This window comes from Cylas formicarius, unplaced genomic scaffold (assembly GCF_029955315.1).
Source record: "Cylas formicarius isolate icCylForm1 unplaced genomic scaffold, icCylForm1.1 PGA_scaffold_1__22_contigs__length_36826433, whole genome shotgun sequence".
Classification (NCBI taxonomy): domain Eukaryota; kingdom Metazoa; phylum Arthropoda; class Insecta; order Coleoptera; family Brentidae; genus Cylas; species Cylas formicarius.
Genome location: NW_026844264.1, coordinates 2,527,414 through 2,542,195, shown reverse-complemented (window position 1 = coordinate 2,542,195; position 14,782 = coordinate 2,527,414). Strand labels below are relative to the sequence as shown.

The 14,782-nt window shown below is 34.6% G+C and overlaps 1 protein-coding gene across 2 annotated transcripts in view; it reads left to right on the top strand.

Annotated features, from left to right (window-relative positions):
• LOC132696105 (E3 ubiquitin-protein ligase TRIP12) overlaps nt 1–14,782 on the top strand; it is a 100,212-nt gene that overhangs the window by 37,096 nt on the left and 48,334 nt on the right. For both annotated transcript variants that reach the window (XM_060660726.1, XM_060660724.1), the window contains exons 8-10: nt 2,058–2,248; nt 4,700–4,888; nt 10,704–11,034. In XM_060660726.1, the coding sequence (XP_060516709.1) occupies nt 2,058–2,248; nt 4,700–4,888; nt 10,704–11,034 (711 nt within the window). The remainder of the gene's footprint in view (nt 1–2,057; nt 2,249–4,699; nt 4,889–10,703; nt 11,035–14,782) is intronic.

The following is a 14,782-nucleotide window of genomic DNA, read 5'->3' as shown; positions in this document are numbered from 1 at the left end:
CATCTGCCAAAGAGTATGGCAGTCCCGACAATGCCCTAAAGATTGGACTAATGTCACACTCTCGAAGACTGCAGAAGTATTTGACATATCAAATACTTCCTGACCATGCTGGCTTTGTAAGAAGAAGAAGAACTAGAGAAGAAATCTTAACATACGTCAACTCAGAAAAAATCTCAAAAAATCAACTCGCCTATGTTCCTGTGCTTTATACATAATACTGCAGTTGTCAACCGACATGATAAACCATCGGAGTACGTCAGGGTTGTATACCGTCACCCATTGTTTATTGCTACCATAATAGCGAAAAGGAAAGAAAAAAATTGTCGGAATGCTAGAAAGAATCACCATCGACCGTAACAAACTTGGTCATGAAATAAACGTGGATAAAACCAAACTGTTGCTGATTGACAGAAGCAACGCGGTATACCTACACAATCACATCCCAAATATCGAAAGATTAAATTTATATACTTAGGGTCCCTAAAAGCAAACACCGAGAGTTGTGAAGCGGAGATAAAAATTCGTATAGCAATGTCTCGGCCACATTTCTATATCAGTCTCACGAAGAGATGATTTCTTAAAAAACTAAGAGTGCAGAGTCAAATAGTTAGTTACAGGTTACATTATATTTCAATCAAATATTCGAGAGGCGGAAGATCGTCTACAATAATGCCAAAAATCCCACATGACTTTTCAGGCTTAAAGAGACGACGAAGAAGAAGATAAAAGAACATGAACGAGCCTTAAGACTACGCAAAATAAACTTATCCCCAGTTGACGAACACAATCGTGAAACCGGTCATCAAATCTTATTCGATAAAACTAAAATTATTGCGTGTAATCAATTGTTCTACCGACCAAAAAATCCGAGAATCTATAGAAATATATCCAACCAAACAACTTTAACCGCGAGTCAGGTCTTTAGCTTTCCGAGACAACGTTCACGTCTATCCTTTCGCTACGCTCCTCTCAAACAATATACAAGCAGGTACAGAGTAGAATGCGAGGCAGTTTCAGTTAAGCTCTGAAGAAGCCGACAGGATGTTTGTCGAAACATCAGGAAGTTCGGTTCATCAACAACCAGCGCCGGAGCACTCCTGAAGATTTATCAACAGTTTATGTTTATTATTCATATGCAGGGCGAACGAAAAGAGTATCTGCGCTTAAGATGACAGTCAATAGTCGTAAGAGCTTATGCGAATTTTATCGGGACAATTGATTCAACAATCCATTTTTTGGTGTTTACAAAATAAAGTGAAAGTGAATAACTAAAATATGAAGTTAAGATTCACTATGGTTTTTAGAAATTGTCACTAGTACTGTCATGTATTTCCAAGCAGAGTGACACCGTCACTTTTTTGCACTAACCTGGCATCTGAACAAAAATTAATCTACATACCGGGTGCCCCGGTAAGAGCACCCAGGTACGGCATTAGAGAAACGGATTAGGCTAAAAACTTTAAAACAATGTATTAAGAAAATCGAGTAAAGGAAGTGGAAATTATTTTTGATGTTCTGAAGTGACCACTATTGTTACCTTGAATTTTAAAACTCTACAAAAATTTCCAATATTAACGATTGTTGAAATGAGTACTATTTTAAAGCTGAGGCATATTGAAATCTTTTTTGTTTAATGCTGTTTCATAAATAAATGTCCACAGGCTTAACGCATATAAAATAAAAAAAATAATTTTCTGAAAAAATAGTATATGCGATTATATGCGATATGACTTATTTTATGTCATTAGGTGGTGCAATAGAGGCCTAACCAATCATCTCAATATCTTTATCCGTATCTAAAATATGAATAAAGAAAATTAAAGCGCAAGAAAGAAGCCTTTGCATAACTAATAACCTTAAAAGGTGATATAGCATTTGTGGTTTTAAAATATGTAATTGATCTGGGTCCCTTACTATGACTGTTTGTTATCTCTATCGTAGCGTTAGGGGCTTCGATGCAACTAAATTTGCTTAAGCGCTGTCAATATTGGAAACACCGTTACCATTTCTTGACAAGTATATTAAGCGTTTTAAAACATGCCGATTATTGGTTTCAGCTGTGGCCAGAGCCCAGGCGCTCATTCCTGGATTGCAAGCTACCGGCGATGAGGGTCAGCAGTTGCAGGCGGTGATTGAGATGTGCCAAGTTCTAGTTATGGGTAATGAGGAGACGCTCACCGGATTTCCTGTAAAGCAAGTCGTTCCCGCCCTGATAAGTCTACTGGGGATGGAACACCACTTTGACATCGTAAGTTTTACAATACCTTCTTAACTCGGATGAATGCGAAAGGTGAAAAGATTTACAGATTCTATTATAAACTTGTTTTCTTCTTCTTCAAGTGCCCTGCCCTAATGGAGTGTTGGCGTTTAAAAGCATAACTTGAACTTTATCGATGAACTTTCAGTACAGAGATGTATGTAACTCTCTCTGTCCGTACCACTGGCGTAGGTTTTTCAGCCACGATGATCTGAGGCGGCGTTTATCCTCATACTTTTCGGTAGACAATGACGTGTAATAGTTTTTACTTGTAGTTACGCATAATGTAACCAAAACTTCTCTTTCTTTGTTTATTTGATAAAGTACTTCTATGTTTGTAATTTTATCTGTCGAACTACGATTTTGGATCACCTGGAACGAGCCATTGCGTTTTTTATCATTGAGCCTGAGGTTTATGGATTTGCTCTGTTCCATAACTGAGGTTAAGAGTTGTTGCAGGTCTGTTATGTTTGTGGTAAGTAAAACTCTCTCATCGGCATATTTAAAGTTTTTGATGTTCAACCCGCTTGTTTGTCGTCCAGAACTTCACCTAATATTCTTTCTGGCACATGTATAATAATTGGGTCAGAACGCAGCCCTCTCTTAATCTGTCTCAGTATAGTATCTATTTCTAGAACTGCTTGAGATTCCTCCACCGCTCCACATTTTCAACATCTGTCCTCGACTTTCAATGTTAGGCAGTGTTTTTCGTAGTTGTCCTCAATGGTCATGACAAACCCCTCCGTTTCTGGGTGCAGTTGGTATCTTATTATTTTAAATATTAAAACAAGATGTGTTTCGTGATCGCTTCCGTGATGTTTTTGACCTGGGGCTTAAATTAAAGCATATACATAGTATTTTGTGTTTTCTGCTACCGAACCAAGACATCATTGTTCATTGGAGTTCAGTAATAGATAACAACCATTAATATATATTATGTTCACAATTTAGCCTAGAGTAAATGCAACTCAGGTGCAGCCTTTGATAAAGTTTTCCTTGGCTGTGTATGTGTTTGCAAACATATTTTTATAAGTTTATTTTGACAGTGTCCCATATATACCTACATACTAAACTGTCCAGAAATATTGTAGAGATAGAGAAAATAGTTTTATACCATGGCATTGCAGTTTGTTGAGATATTTTAAACACTGTCAAAAATTAACTAAACTTGTTGAGAATAAATTATAACCCAATAGACTTTATAAATATTGTTGTGTCATCTGCTGTACCTTTGTTTTTGGTCAATCGTTGTGGTTTATTTAATGATTCTTTGTTTCCTGTGTTTAATTTAATAAAGTTTTTTTGATATTTAAAACAATTTGCAAGTTTTTATTTATTTTGTTTTTAAAATTATTTTATATAATTAATATATATAATAATAATATAATTAATTAAATTGATAGCAAATCCAGTGGCAACTCAATTAATTTCCTATTTCATAGCCTCCTAGTTTTTTGATAGCAGGCAACACTACAATATTTCTCGACAAATCACAAATCGAAGTTGATTTCGTAATATGACCACTCTGTGTGATCAGAAAAGTTATGTTCTAACAAAATGTCTAAACAAATTATAAAACTATTAATTTTTCAAAGAAACTTACACAAGCTGTAAAATATTATTTACAAATAGTCTGAATTCCTCCCGCGTCAGTTGATGAATCGAAGTCCAGAGCTTAACTGAAATTGGTTTGAATTCTACTCTATACCTGTTTATATACTGTTTGAGGAAGGCGGAGCTAGAGAAGGGGCATGAACATTGTGTTGAATGACTGATTCCCATAACCGAATGTTCTTTGGTAGACCAGTTGATTACATACAAAAGTTTTAGTTTAATCGAATAAGTATTGATGTCCGGTTTTATGATTATTTGATTATGAATGTTGTAAATTCCTGGTATTTTATACATCATTGTGTCTTTACTGTATCGAAAATGTTGAGAGATTATTGAACAGGCGGTAAATGTGATTTAGAGTATTTCTTAGAAACTTATGATATGTGGTCAGTAGTTTTTTAATATAAGGGAAGGGGAAAAATTGGACGAAAAATATCTAGCTTAAGGGAATAATAAAGAGTCATAAGAATACGAAAAATTATCTCTTTCCTTTTTCATAATCTTACCAAACTAAAATTATTTTATGTAAGCAATTATTTTAGCAAATTCATTGATTCGTAGAAATCTCTAAACAACTAATCAATATTAACCGCTTCACACTAATATGCGAATCAGTCATCCGATATATGAATGCCCCTCCTTTAGCTCCGCCTCTCTCAAATCTTATATAAGCACGTACCGAGAAGAACACAACAACCGGCGCAGGAGAAATTCAAAAGGTTTGAAATAGTAACTTTTTGTTAAACTTGTTACTATATTTCTGCTAGATATTCAGCGGGTAGTTTTATCCCAACGCGGTGTTCATTTGGTTGGTGTTTTTTTATTCAGATGAACCATGCATGTCGGGCATTGACATATATGATGGAGGCTTTACCAAGATCATCAGCGGTGGTTGTGGATGCGGTGCCGGTGTTTTTGGAAAAATTGCAGGTCATTCAGTGTATGGATGTTGCGGAACAATCGCTAACAGCGTTGGATATGTTGTCGCGAAGGCATTCAAAGTCCATCCTCCAGGCGGTAAGTGGAGTTCAAATTTTATTTCGATATCTAAGGATCCAAAAGTCGGTTTACGTTCTCAGATTCCTGACTTATCTAATTTTGCTTCTGATTTGTTATTCGAGTTAATGTCATAGTATCAATTTTTTTAAAGAAACCCACTGTTGCTAAATGTATTATTTTTGTTATTGTGTTTTGGAGTGCGGTAAGGTGACAAAATGAGAAATAATTTTTAAGAAGAGCTCCACCAAATACGAAATATAAATAATTTGCTATATTTATTCATTTATCACTAATTTTACACTCTTTGTCGTTATTTTGAGCTTGGATTCTGAGTTTGACCTACTTTTCAAAGTGAAATAAAACACGAAAATATAACACACATAACATAAATATAAAATATCATGGTAATAGGTGCTGTTCTAGTCCGTACTAGAAAAATAACAACTTCAAAATCAAATAGAAAATAAAAAGAATCCAACGATGAAAAATATATATATCTATATATATGAAATAAAATAGTTGTTTTATTGTACAGTCTTTCATTGCATTGCATGTAGCTTCCTTATTTTAATTAAAACACCCGATATATTATTCAAATTAACTTCCACAGGCTACTGTAATATTTGGAAGGTTCCTTCAGGTTTCCCTACACTTATTCCCAATACGATATCTTGAAAAATTTAAATATTTTGTGACCTTATTTTGTCGCGCCTGTTAACTATGCACCCAAGGATCATTCTTTCCAAATTGGCAGCGAGAATTGATTTGTCGTTTACCGGATGTCCAAAGTCATTTTCAAAGCTATAAAACTTATTTTTTTCAAATGCGACACCCTATATATTATTTTATGGTTTGATGCATAATTTTATGGTGTAGCATATGGTTATGGTTATGGTTTGTTATGTATTTCCCTATACCTGGTTTTACTGCATAAAAGATGCTGCGAACTCTTTCTAGGCCTGTAAAAAGTTTAATACAAAAGGTGTAGCGTTTATGGTGTAGATTTAATGTTACATGCTTATTTATTTTGGCAAAAAAGCATAGCATATCAAAGTTTCTTTTGTAATTGGAAGGAAATATTAAAAAAAATGTATAACATGTTATAGCTATTTTTTACATTAAGGCCAGAATTTATTTATTTATTTATCAACGGGCCAACCGCCCAATATAAAATAGGATTCACATTAACAAAATAGTAAACAACAAAATAAAATAAAATAAAACAAAATTAAAACAGAATGAAATAAATAGATGAGATAGTCGAAACGATAGTAAGGACACTTATAAGAGTAGCGAGGCTTCAACACAATGGTATACAATATTATTGCGAGGAAAAGGGGATTAGTTTTACCGACAGTCTTTAAGTTCTTTCTAAAATATTCTTGCACTCTGGAAGTAGTCAAGTTGGCCAGAAAAGCGATTCGCTAGTGCAGCTGACCTAGTAAGAAAAGAACTCTGCCCATAGTATGATGGAACTCTACCTGGTCTGGCGGGGGGGAACGCGTAGCCCAATCTTACATAACAGCTTAGGTCCATGGGAATTTGAATGCAGTAAATAAAAAAATAAAAAATGGTGAGATCCTTCTGCATGCGACGAATCTGAAGAGTTGTAAGTTGGAGAGAGTTTTCCAATCAGCGTAATCAACGTCTTCAAGTCCTTGGTGCTCCTTAAATGCTATATACCGCACGAACCTCTGCTGCACTCTTTCTATGGCCTGTATGTGGACGTTATACGAAGGTGACCACACACAGGAACAATAATCCAGGTGTGAACGCATGAAGAAGCAGAACAGTAATCTGAGAGAAATAACACTCTGGAAGTCCACTGTACAACACTTAATAAAGCCCAAAATCTGAAGTGATTTAGACAATAAATGAAACATGGTGTGTGTAAGTGAACTTAATATCGAGTAACACTCCAACACTCTATTATTACGGAGATCTGCAATAACAGTGTCCCTTTTATGTTATACGTAAAATGTATGGGGTTAGTTTAGATAGATAAGAAAATCCTTTTAATTCCATAGGCGAAGGGCGAAAGTATTGTGGATTTGCTGAAGAGTAATAATTATAAATTCTACCCTTTTAAATCTCCCAAAGTTTGACATTTGGCTAAAGAAAATGAGATTCAGCCATTAATTTTGTGGACATATGTTGTAAATGAAAAAACTTACTCCATGCTCTTTTACTTCATTTGGCAGATTTACATGGCCTGTTATTTCTAATCCCAACTATTGATCTGTTTTTAACGGTTCTTTAGATATTACCTAGCATTTGTGCTTTACCTTGATTACGGGCATATTTAGTTCTTTCGTTTTGGTTTCAGAGAATATAATTCAGCAGCATGAAAAAAGTATAAGCAGTTCTGGGAAGGTCTTCTATTATTTTGTCTGTAAACATATTAAGTATGAAGGCTGAATGAATCACGCTATCTAATTTGCGCGTTGTTTTGATATGCTCTACTCTAATGTTTGTTCAGCACTTGATGTTAATGTCGTATATTATCATAGCATCGATCAAATATTTTTCCTATATCAAAAATTAACTAGGTGTTTCATTCAATAAAGAGCAGTTATTCAGTGTAATCTCTTTTGGGAGAATACCTTCGGGAATATTGAAATATGTCAGACTAAGGAAGGTGTCGGCCTATGGGAGAAGTATAAAAATACGTTTGGTAGATTTCTATTGTTTTCTCATACTCATACATATTAACAAACACATGTTGTAACAATAAATAAAAAATAGAATACATAACAAATATAAATTAGATAATTAGAATTCAAAAAATCAATTAGAGTAGTTTGGGGCGTGTTAGTTTTTAGTATGTTGTCTTGAAAATGTAATTAATCTAAATAATTTTTTTCAACGCCCGTGGCATTTGCGTTTCGCCATATTTCGGATAAAGCTGACTTCCGCGAAATCATCTTTTTGCAGATATCAACATTACTTAACGTAAATCCTGCCTGTTGTAAGCACTTTTTATTGTATCGTGACTTCTGAATATTGCTTTAGTTAAACCGTGAACCTTATATTGATTAAAAAACTCTTACTTAAAATGGCCAGGTAAAATATTTTAAAATTTTGGATCGTGTCTTGCTCTAGCTGTTGGATAACAGATATGCAATTCGGCGGTAAAAAATAAGTTGAATGTTCTTTAACCGGATGCGGGGTAGCATTACCAAAAAATGGCAGAATGTATCTTTCTTTACCCATTTTTGAATTAAAATCTTGCCACCATTTCTTCCATTGTAGTGGATGTTATCCAAGCCCTCTTATTACTTTTCCACATATCGGGCAACTTATTCATATGTTTCTAAATGGCATTGGATGTTTGGATTTGCCAATAACCAATAATTATTCTCCTGCTAGATTTACGCAATACGTAATGGTGGGTCTTGGATCATTTTCAGCCCATAAATTTTTCACGTTTAATTGATAACGTTTTCTCAGGCAAAGCTCGAAAAAAAAAACTATTTCATCCGAAAAATATATCAATGCAAATATGGAAATCATTGCGTTTTCTCTAAAAGCATGTATTACTTTTTGGTCTCGAAATAACCACTCTTCGATAATCTACAAAAAAAAAAAGTAACGGAGCCGTACCAACAAAAAAGTTATAAGGAAAAAAGCGAGATTATAGGACGTAACTAGCGTCATCGAATAACAATTTTTAAAAAAGAAATTGTTATTTCTTGATGACCCCACCTCCCACCAGTTTTTGAAATATGGGCATGAAAGCTATCATTCGGGTTTTTTTCGAAATAGTGAAAACGATTACATAGATAGGAGAAATCGCTGGCCCATAAAATGGTTCATTAAGGATAAACAGGCTATGGAACACATTCACTTTAATTTTTTAACGAAACAGTTAATATTGCAGTGACCTGGGAAGTTTCTTTGAAACATTAACAAACCTATATGAACAGGTCATCAAGCGCAAAAAGCAGAAAGTTAGATCACCCCCTGAAACTGGTAAGATTACTCTGTACGTTGTACGTGCCTATAAAATTTTTCGTAAATCTTGTCCCCATCCAACTTTGAGACCCTTTCAAACATGATTCATGACCAAGCTGAAAATCTTCGCTTATCTTCTACCCAGAGTCATATTCAAAAATTTGAGAAACTAACATCAACATTAGTGAAACCTTCAACTCTTCTCAGCCATCAAATACTGTGGTAAATATATCATGCCATCAATTTTCTGAGACGGAAAAATCAGTTCTTGCTAAAGGTCCCACATATTACCCCAAAAGATAAAATCATTTCAAAAGTCGAGCCTATACTCAACTGAAATCTTAAACAGCCAATGAAATTCGATTTGAAACCGTAAAAATCCTTAAAAAAAAAACAGTTCTCATAAATCTAATATTTCAAAGCCTGAAGGCATTGCTCTAAAATCTCTAAAATATAATTCCGATATCGTAATTCTAAAAGCAAATAAAGGAAATGCTAGTCTGTCACTCCTCAGGACTCTAAAATTCGTCGTCTCTGTGGGAGACTCTCTAAGATTTACAAATCAGGATTCGACCTCTTGTCAGCACCATTGGTTCTTCAGCATATTTTCTAGCAAAATTTCTAGCTTGTATATTAAAACCCTTTACAGGGAAAACTGATAGTTTTGTACTTCCCTTTTTCCTTCATTCCATTGAACAAATTACAAACCATTACATTGGATACAAACTATTTTCTGATTAGTTTCGACGTAGAAGCTCTCTTTACTAAAGTTCCTATTCCTGAAACTCTCAACATTATTTCAGATATATTAAAATCCGATAAAATAAAATCTCGTCCTAATTGAAAAAGGCTTGTCGATTTATGAACAAACATAAGAAACTGCTATGGGTTCTCCATTATCACCAATAATCACGAATATATTTATGGAAGCCCTTAAGAAGCAAGCCCTCGACACCTTCCATGTAAAACCAAAATTATAACCTCAACCTCAAGGTCAAGAATCTCTTCAATATTTTCTTAGCTATTTAAAATCTATACACCGTAACATTGAATTAGAAACTAATAATAATCTCCCGTTCTTAGATAATGTTATCTATAGAAAATCAGACCTAACATTGAGGCATTCTGTTTGTAGACATACAGACATCGGTCTGCATTAAGGTATCGACCTTAGTGCATTTTTATATCACCTTCCGGTCCAAACAGAGCCGTAAAACTATCATAACCCGAGTCACTGAACCCAGTACTAAAACATCTTTTATCGGTTCTTCTCCCTAATAATTTTCACATTAGAGAATTTAAGCGTTCCATCACAAAATGCACTTCACAACCTTCACCAAGCAAGCACACAGTTGCCACTGTTGTCCTGAGAGGACGAAAATAATCAACTAGGCTCCAAGAACATGAAAGAGTCTTACATGTAATCAGTTCTTTTACCAAAGAAAAATCCAAGAACCTATAGAAATCTATAAGCAACCAAACAATCTTAACCGCGACTCAGGTCTTTACCTTTCACCAGTATGGGAATCAGTCATCCGAGACTACGTTCATGCCCCTCCCTTAGCTCCGCCCCCCTTAAACAATATATAAGCAGGTACAGAGTAGAAGGCGAGCCAAACGTCAATAACTTTGATTTATAAATAAGCGACGCAGGATATTGTGTCCGCGTCCACCCAAGATTGATTACGTCTTATTGAATTCCCCATACTTAATTCCGGACTATCAAAAAGTGTCCGCTCATTGGAGGTGTCCATTAAGAGATATTTCACTGCATTTAATAAATTTTGTCAATAAAATCAACCGTTACGGATATATGTGAGATAAAATATATAATGATCATGTAGTAGTAACTTATAATAGTAAAATATATTGTTTTTAGCACGGCGTGTCAGCTTGTTTGATGTATTTGGATTTCTTCTCGATCAACGCCCAACGTAATTCGCTGTCTGTAACGGCCAACTGTTGCCTAAATTTGGCCTCCGAAGAATTTCAATATATTCAGGATTCGCTGCCCCTCCTGGCGTCCCGTTTGACCCAGCAGGACAAAAAATGCGTGGAAAGTGTGTGTTTGGCGTTTTCCAGATTGGTGGACAGTTTTCAGCTGGAGCCGGCCAAGTTGCAGGAGATTGCGAGCACGGTCCTCCTCACCAACGTGCAACAATTGCTTGTCGTTACACCGCCCATTATTAGTACGGGAACATTTATCACAGGTAACATAGACAATCTCTTCAGGAATTAAATTGTGGAGTCGTTTCGCGAAATAATTTCACGAATGTAATGCTCGTCAAAATATTCACGCAGTCCAAATTTTGCGTCAATTCTGTTGAAAAAGCAATGTTAGTATTATTAATCAATATGACCATTTTTTTATCATATACCATAAAAGATAAATATAATTACCGTCATAAAACAATGAAAATTAACTTCTATACTCTACAAACTTTCTGCACAAACAAGGAATATGAATAAAGATTTAATATTACATACTTATTATTATATAGTGCGTCAGTGATACAAACTACCCGTGGAAGCCAGATCAGCCAGTTAAGTAATCTATAAATCCTTATATAATTCTAGTTGTATAAAGTAATATTTATGGATATAGAAGAATACAATCTTAATGAATGAATCTTAATTCAGGGTTTTTGATTGATTTGATATCAGGAATATTATGTAAAATATATTAAAATTGGAAACGATGACAAGTGCTTTTACAAACAAACCAGATGTAATAATATGTAGTTAAGGATGGCTCGTTTTATAAACAACAGTCGAATAAATAATAAAGCGGATGGAGTGGATCATTTATGTTAAAACTAATTTACAGCATCGAAACTTAAAATAACATTTATTGAATTAAAAGCCGCTGGTATACTTATTCAATTAATCATTAAAGGTATTTTCAAAATCTCTGGAATTTATTGTTGTCATGATTATGAAATCAATAAAAACATTCAAAATCACATAATAACGGGGAATGTTAATTTAGATAATGAGTTTAACTGTAAAAGAGGAATACTTCTACTACCTATTGCAAAATAGTTATGATCTATGGAGGTGGTTCAAAATCTTAGCAAAAGAGAAAATTGTTAATTATTTTTACATCCTGCATAATTATTGAGACCCACATGATAAGAATGGTTTTGACTATAGTTATTTTTTTATATCGAGTCCAGAATTTGCCAAAAATAAAAAAGACTGTAGGTCGCAAATCACAAACTATAGAGCTATTTCCCTTATCTGCAATTTTTGTATAGTTTTAGAATCTCCTACAGGACAAAATATTTCATGTTGTTAAGAACCAAATAGTCCCCCAACAACATGTTTTTTTTTTAAAGGAAGATCCACCAATACCAATTTAACGGTGTCATATATCTTGATTTTTCAAAAGCGTTTGATCGCCTAGATCACGAAATTCTAGTCCACAAGCTCCGTGCCTTTGGATTTTCCGAATCGCTTGTTATTTGTTTTCTTCAAACTTGTCTAACCACACTCAGTATGTCTATCTCTATGGTCTCTAAATAATAACTTGCAGCTTAATACAGCCAAGTTTAATGTCTCTTTTATCATGAGTGCAGCTGTGAAATATGACATCTTTTTGATGAAACTCTTCCGTTCTAACACTTTTTGTAACTTGGCAGTAATATTCGACTCGAAATTATTCTTTATTCCTCATGTTAATAAGGAACTGGCAGAAACCTCAAAAAGATATGAATTTATGGTGGACCAGAGACTTTCAAAATAGAGAAGTGATAAAAATGTTATATAACTTATTAGTCAGGTTGGAGTATGTTTGTTTGTTCGACTCGATTTGGACCTTTTTTCGCAATCTATTACTAAAGTAAAAACGATGTTGTCCCGTTAACTAATTATTAATTTCAGTCTTTTCCCATTCTCTTGTTTTTTTTTTTAGTGTTAATGGCATATCAAACATATTAATATAAGTATTATACAGTCATATGCTTCAACCTCAAAAAGCTCAGATCAGGAAGTAAAAATATTCTGCGAACCACTATGAAATGCAACAAGAACCCGGAGGTCAATATCCTGGTAGGGGATTTCAGTGCTAAGGTGGGCAGAGGTTCTGTTGATGGTGTTGTTGGAAATTTTAGTCAGGGTATAACAAATGATGGGGGAGTTTTGTCAAGAAACAGACAGTGCGATAACGAACACCCTTTTTCAACTACCACCTCGACGATTCTACAGATTGACTTTATCATCATATACGACATCCTGTCAAACCATAACCTTCTGCTGCAAAGTCAAAATACGTAGAAAGAAAATCCGTAAAAGAAAACCTCAAAAAGGAAGTTAAAACTAAACAACAATATTAACAGCATGTCTCTAGATCTAAATAAATAAATGGATGGACATGGATATAGAAGACACTTGGGGCAAAATAAAAAATGTCTGTATTCGCAGATTGTAAACTAAAACCTGAAAAAAAAAACAAAAAAGCACCAATGGAATAGGAGCGAAAGAAAGTACAAGGAAATAAATAAAATCAATAAAAAGATCAAGGAAGCAAATAATAACGAATGTATTGAAATTGAAGCCTTGGAACGAAAGCATGACACCTTCAACCTACACAAGAAAATCAAGACTATGGCAGAAAGGACTAGTTTACGAAGCAATAACTGGTAATCTTATAACTCTTAACTAACAACGAAAAAATATTGGATAGGTGAAGAGAATATATGGGGGCGCTGTTCGAGGAAGAACAACGGACAGAAACCACTATCCATGCTGATTCAGACCCGGAAATAACACTCGACGAAGTGAGGAACGCAATAACACGTCCAAAAACAATAAAGCAACTATACCGGACAATGTTCAGGCAGAGATTATAAAACTTTTGGAAGACTCCCAAATTAAAATACTGACAATACTACTTAATAAAATGTATGATATGAGAGAATTGCCTAGAGACTGGTAATTTCCACATTTATTCCCTTCTTAAGAAAGCAAATGCTACTGGGTGCTCTGATTACCGAATTATAAGTCTGATGTACTAAAAATCCTACTTAATATCATTTGGAAAACTCCCTTGATACAGAGGGCCAGGGATATAAACTGCGATGTCTACGCTTGTTTTATCAACTTCGAGAAGGCCTTTGACAATGTGCAACACCACAAATTATTTTAAATACTAGTGGAGTCTGGTATCGACGGCAAAGTCTTGCGCTTCATAACTAATCTGTATTTGCACCAGACAGCGACTGTGCATATAGACAACAAAACCTCCCAATAATTTACAGTCAATCGGGGAGCATGCCACGAATGCATTCTGTCACCAATTCTGTTCAATACCTACTCCGAAATACTGTTTAGAAAAGCGCTTAGTGAAACAGAGGAAGGCATTAAAATCAATGTAGCGACCATCAATAATTTAAGGTATGCGGACGATACATTTCTTATAGCAGATAGTGCTGAGGGATTGCAGAGGTTGGATAGACCGCGTAGAGGAGACATGTGATATGTATAGTATGAGGCTCAACTGCAGGAAGAGCAAAATTCTTGTAGTTAGTAAAAATGATGGTGCATAATACCACCAGTAGTTTAGGGCTACTAATAAAATCTTGGAAACAACAGATAAAATAACGTCCTTGGGTCTGAACAAAGAAGAATGTTTATCATATTATCATTACTTGCAATGCGTCTAGAACTATTTAATGCTTTGTACTACAACCTACCTGTTAGTTGGGTTTTATGCCTGTTAGGTTCACTTCTTTAAATAAATAATTAAATCAATTGTGCAATTTCGAAAACACTTTATTTCTGCAATATATATATTATACATTATCGAATCGTAGTGGGGATGGAAATGATAATACAGTAAAATCTCTGGTAATATCTACTCTCATAAAACGAACACACGTTTATAACGACAATTTTTGCATTACCTACGGAAATACAAGAACTTTCAGGTTACATCAACATTTCACATAATTCTTTGTA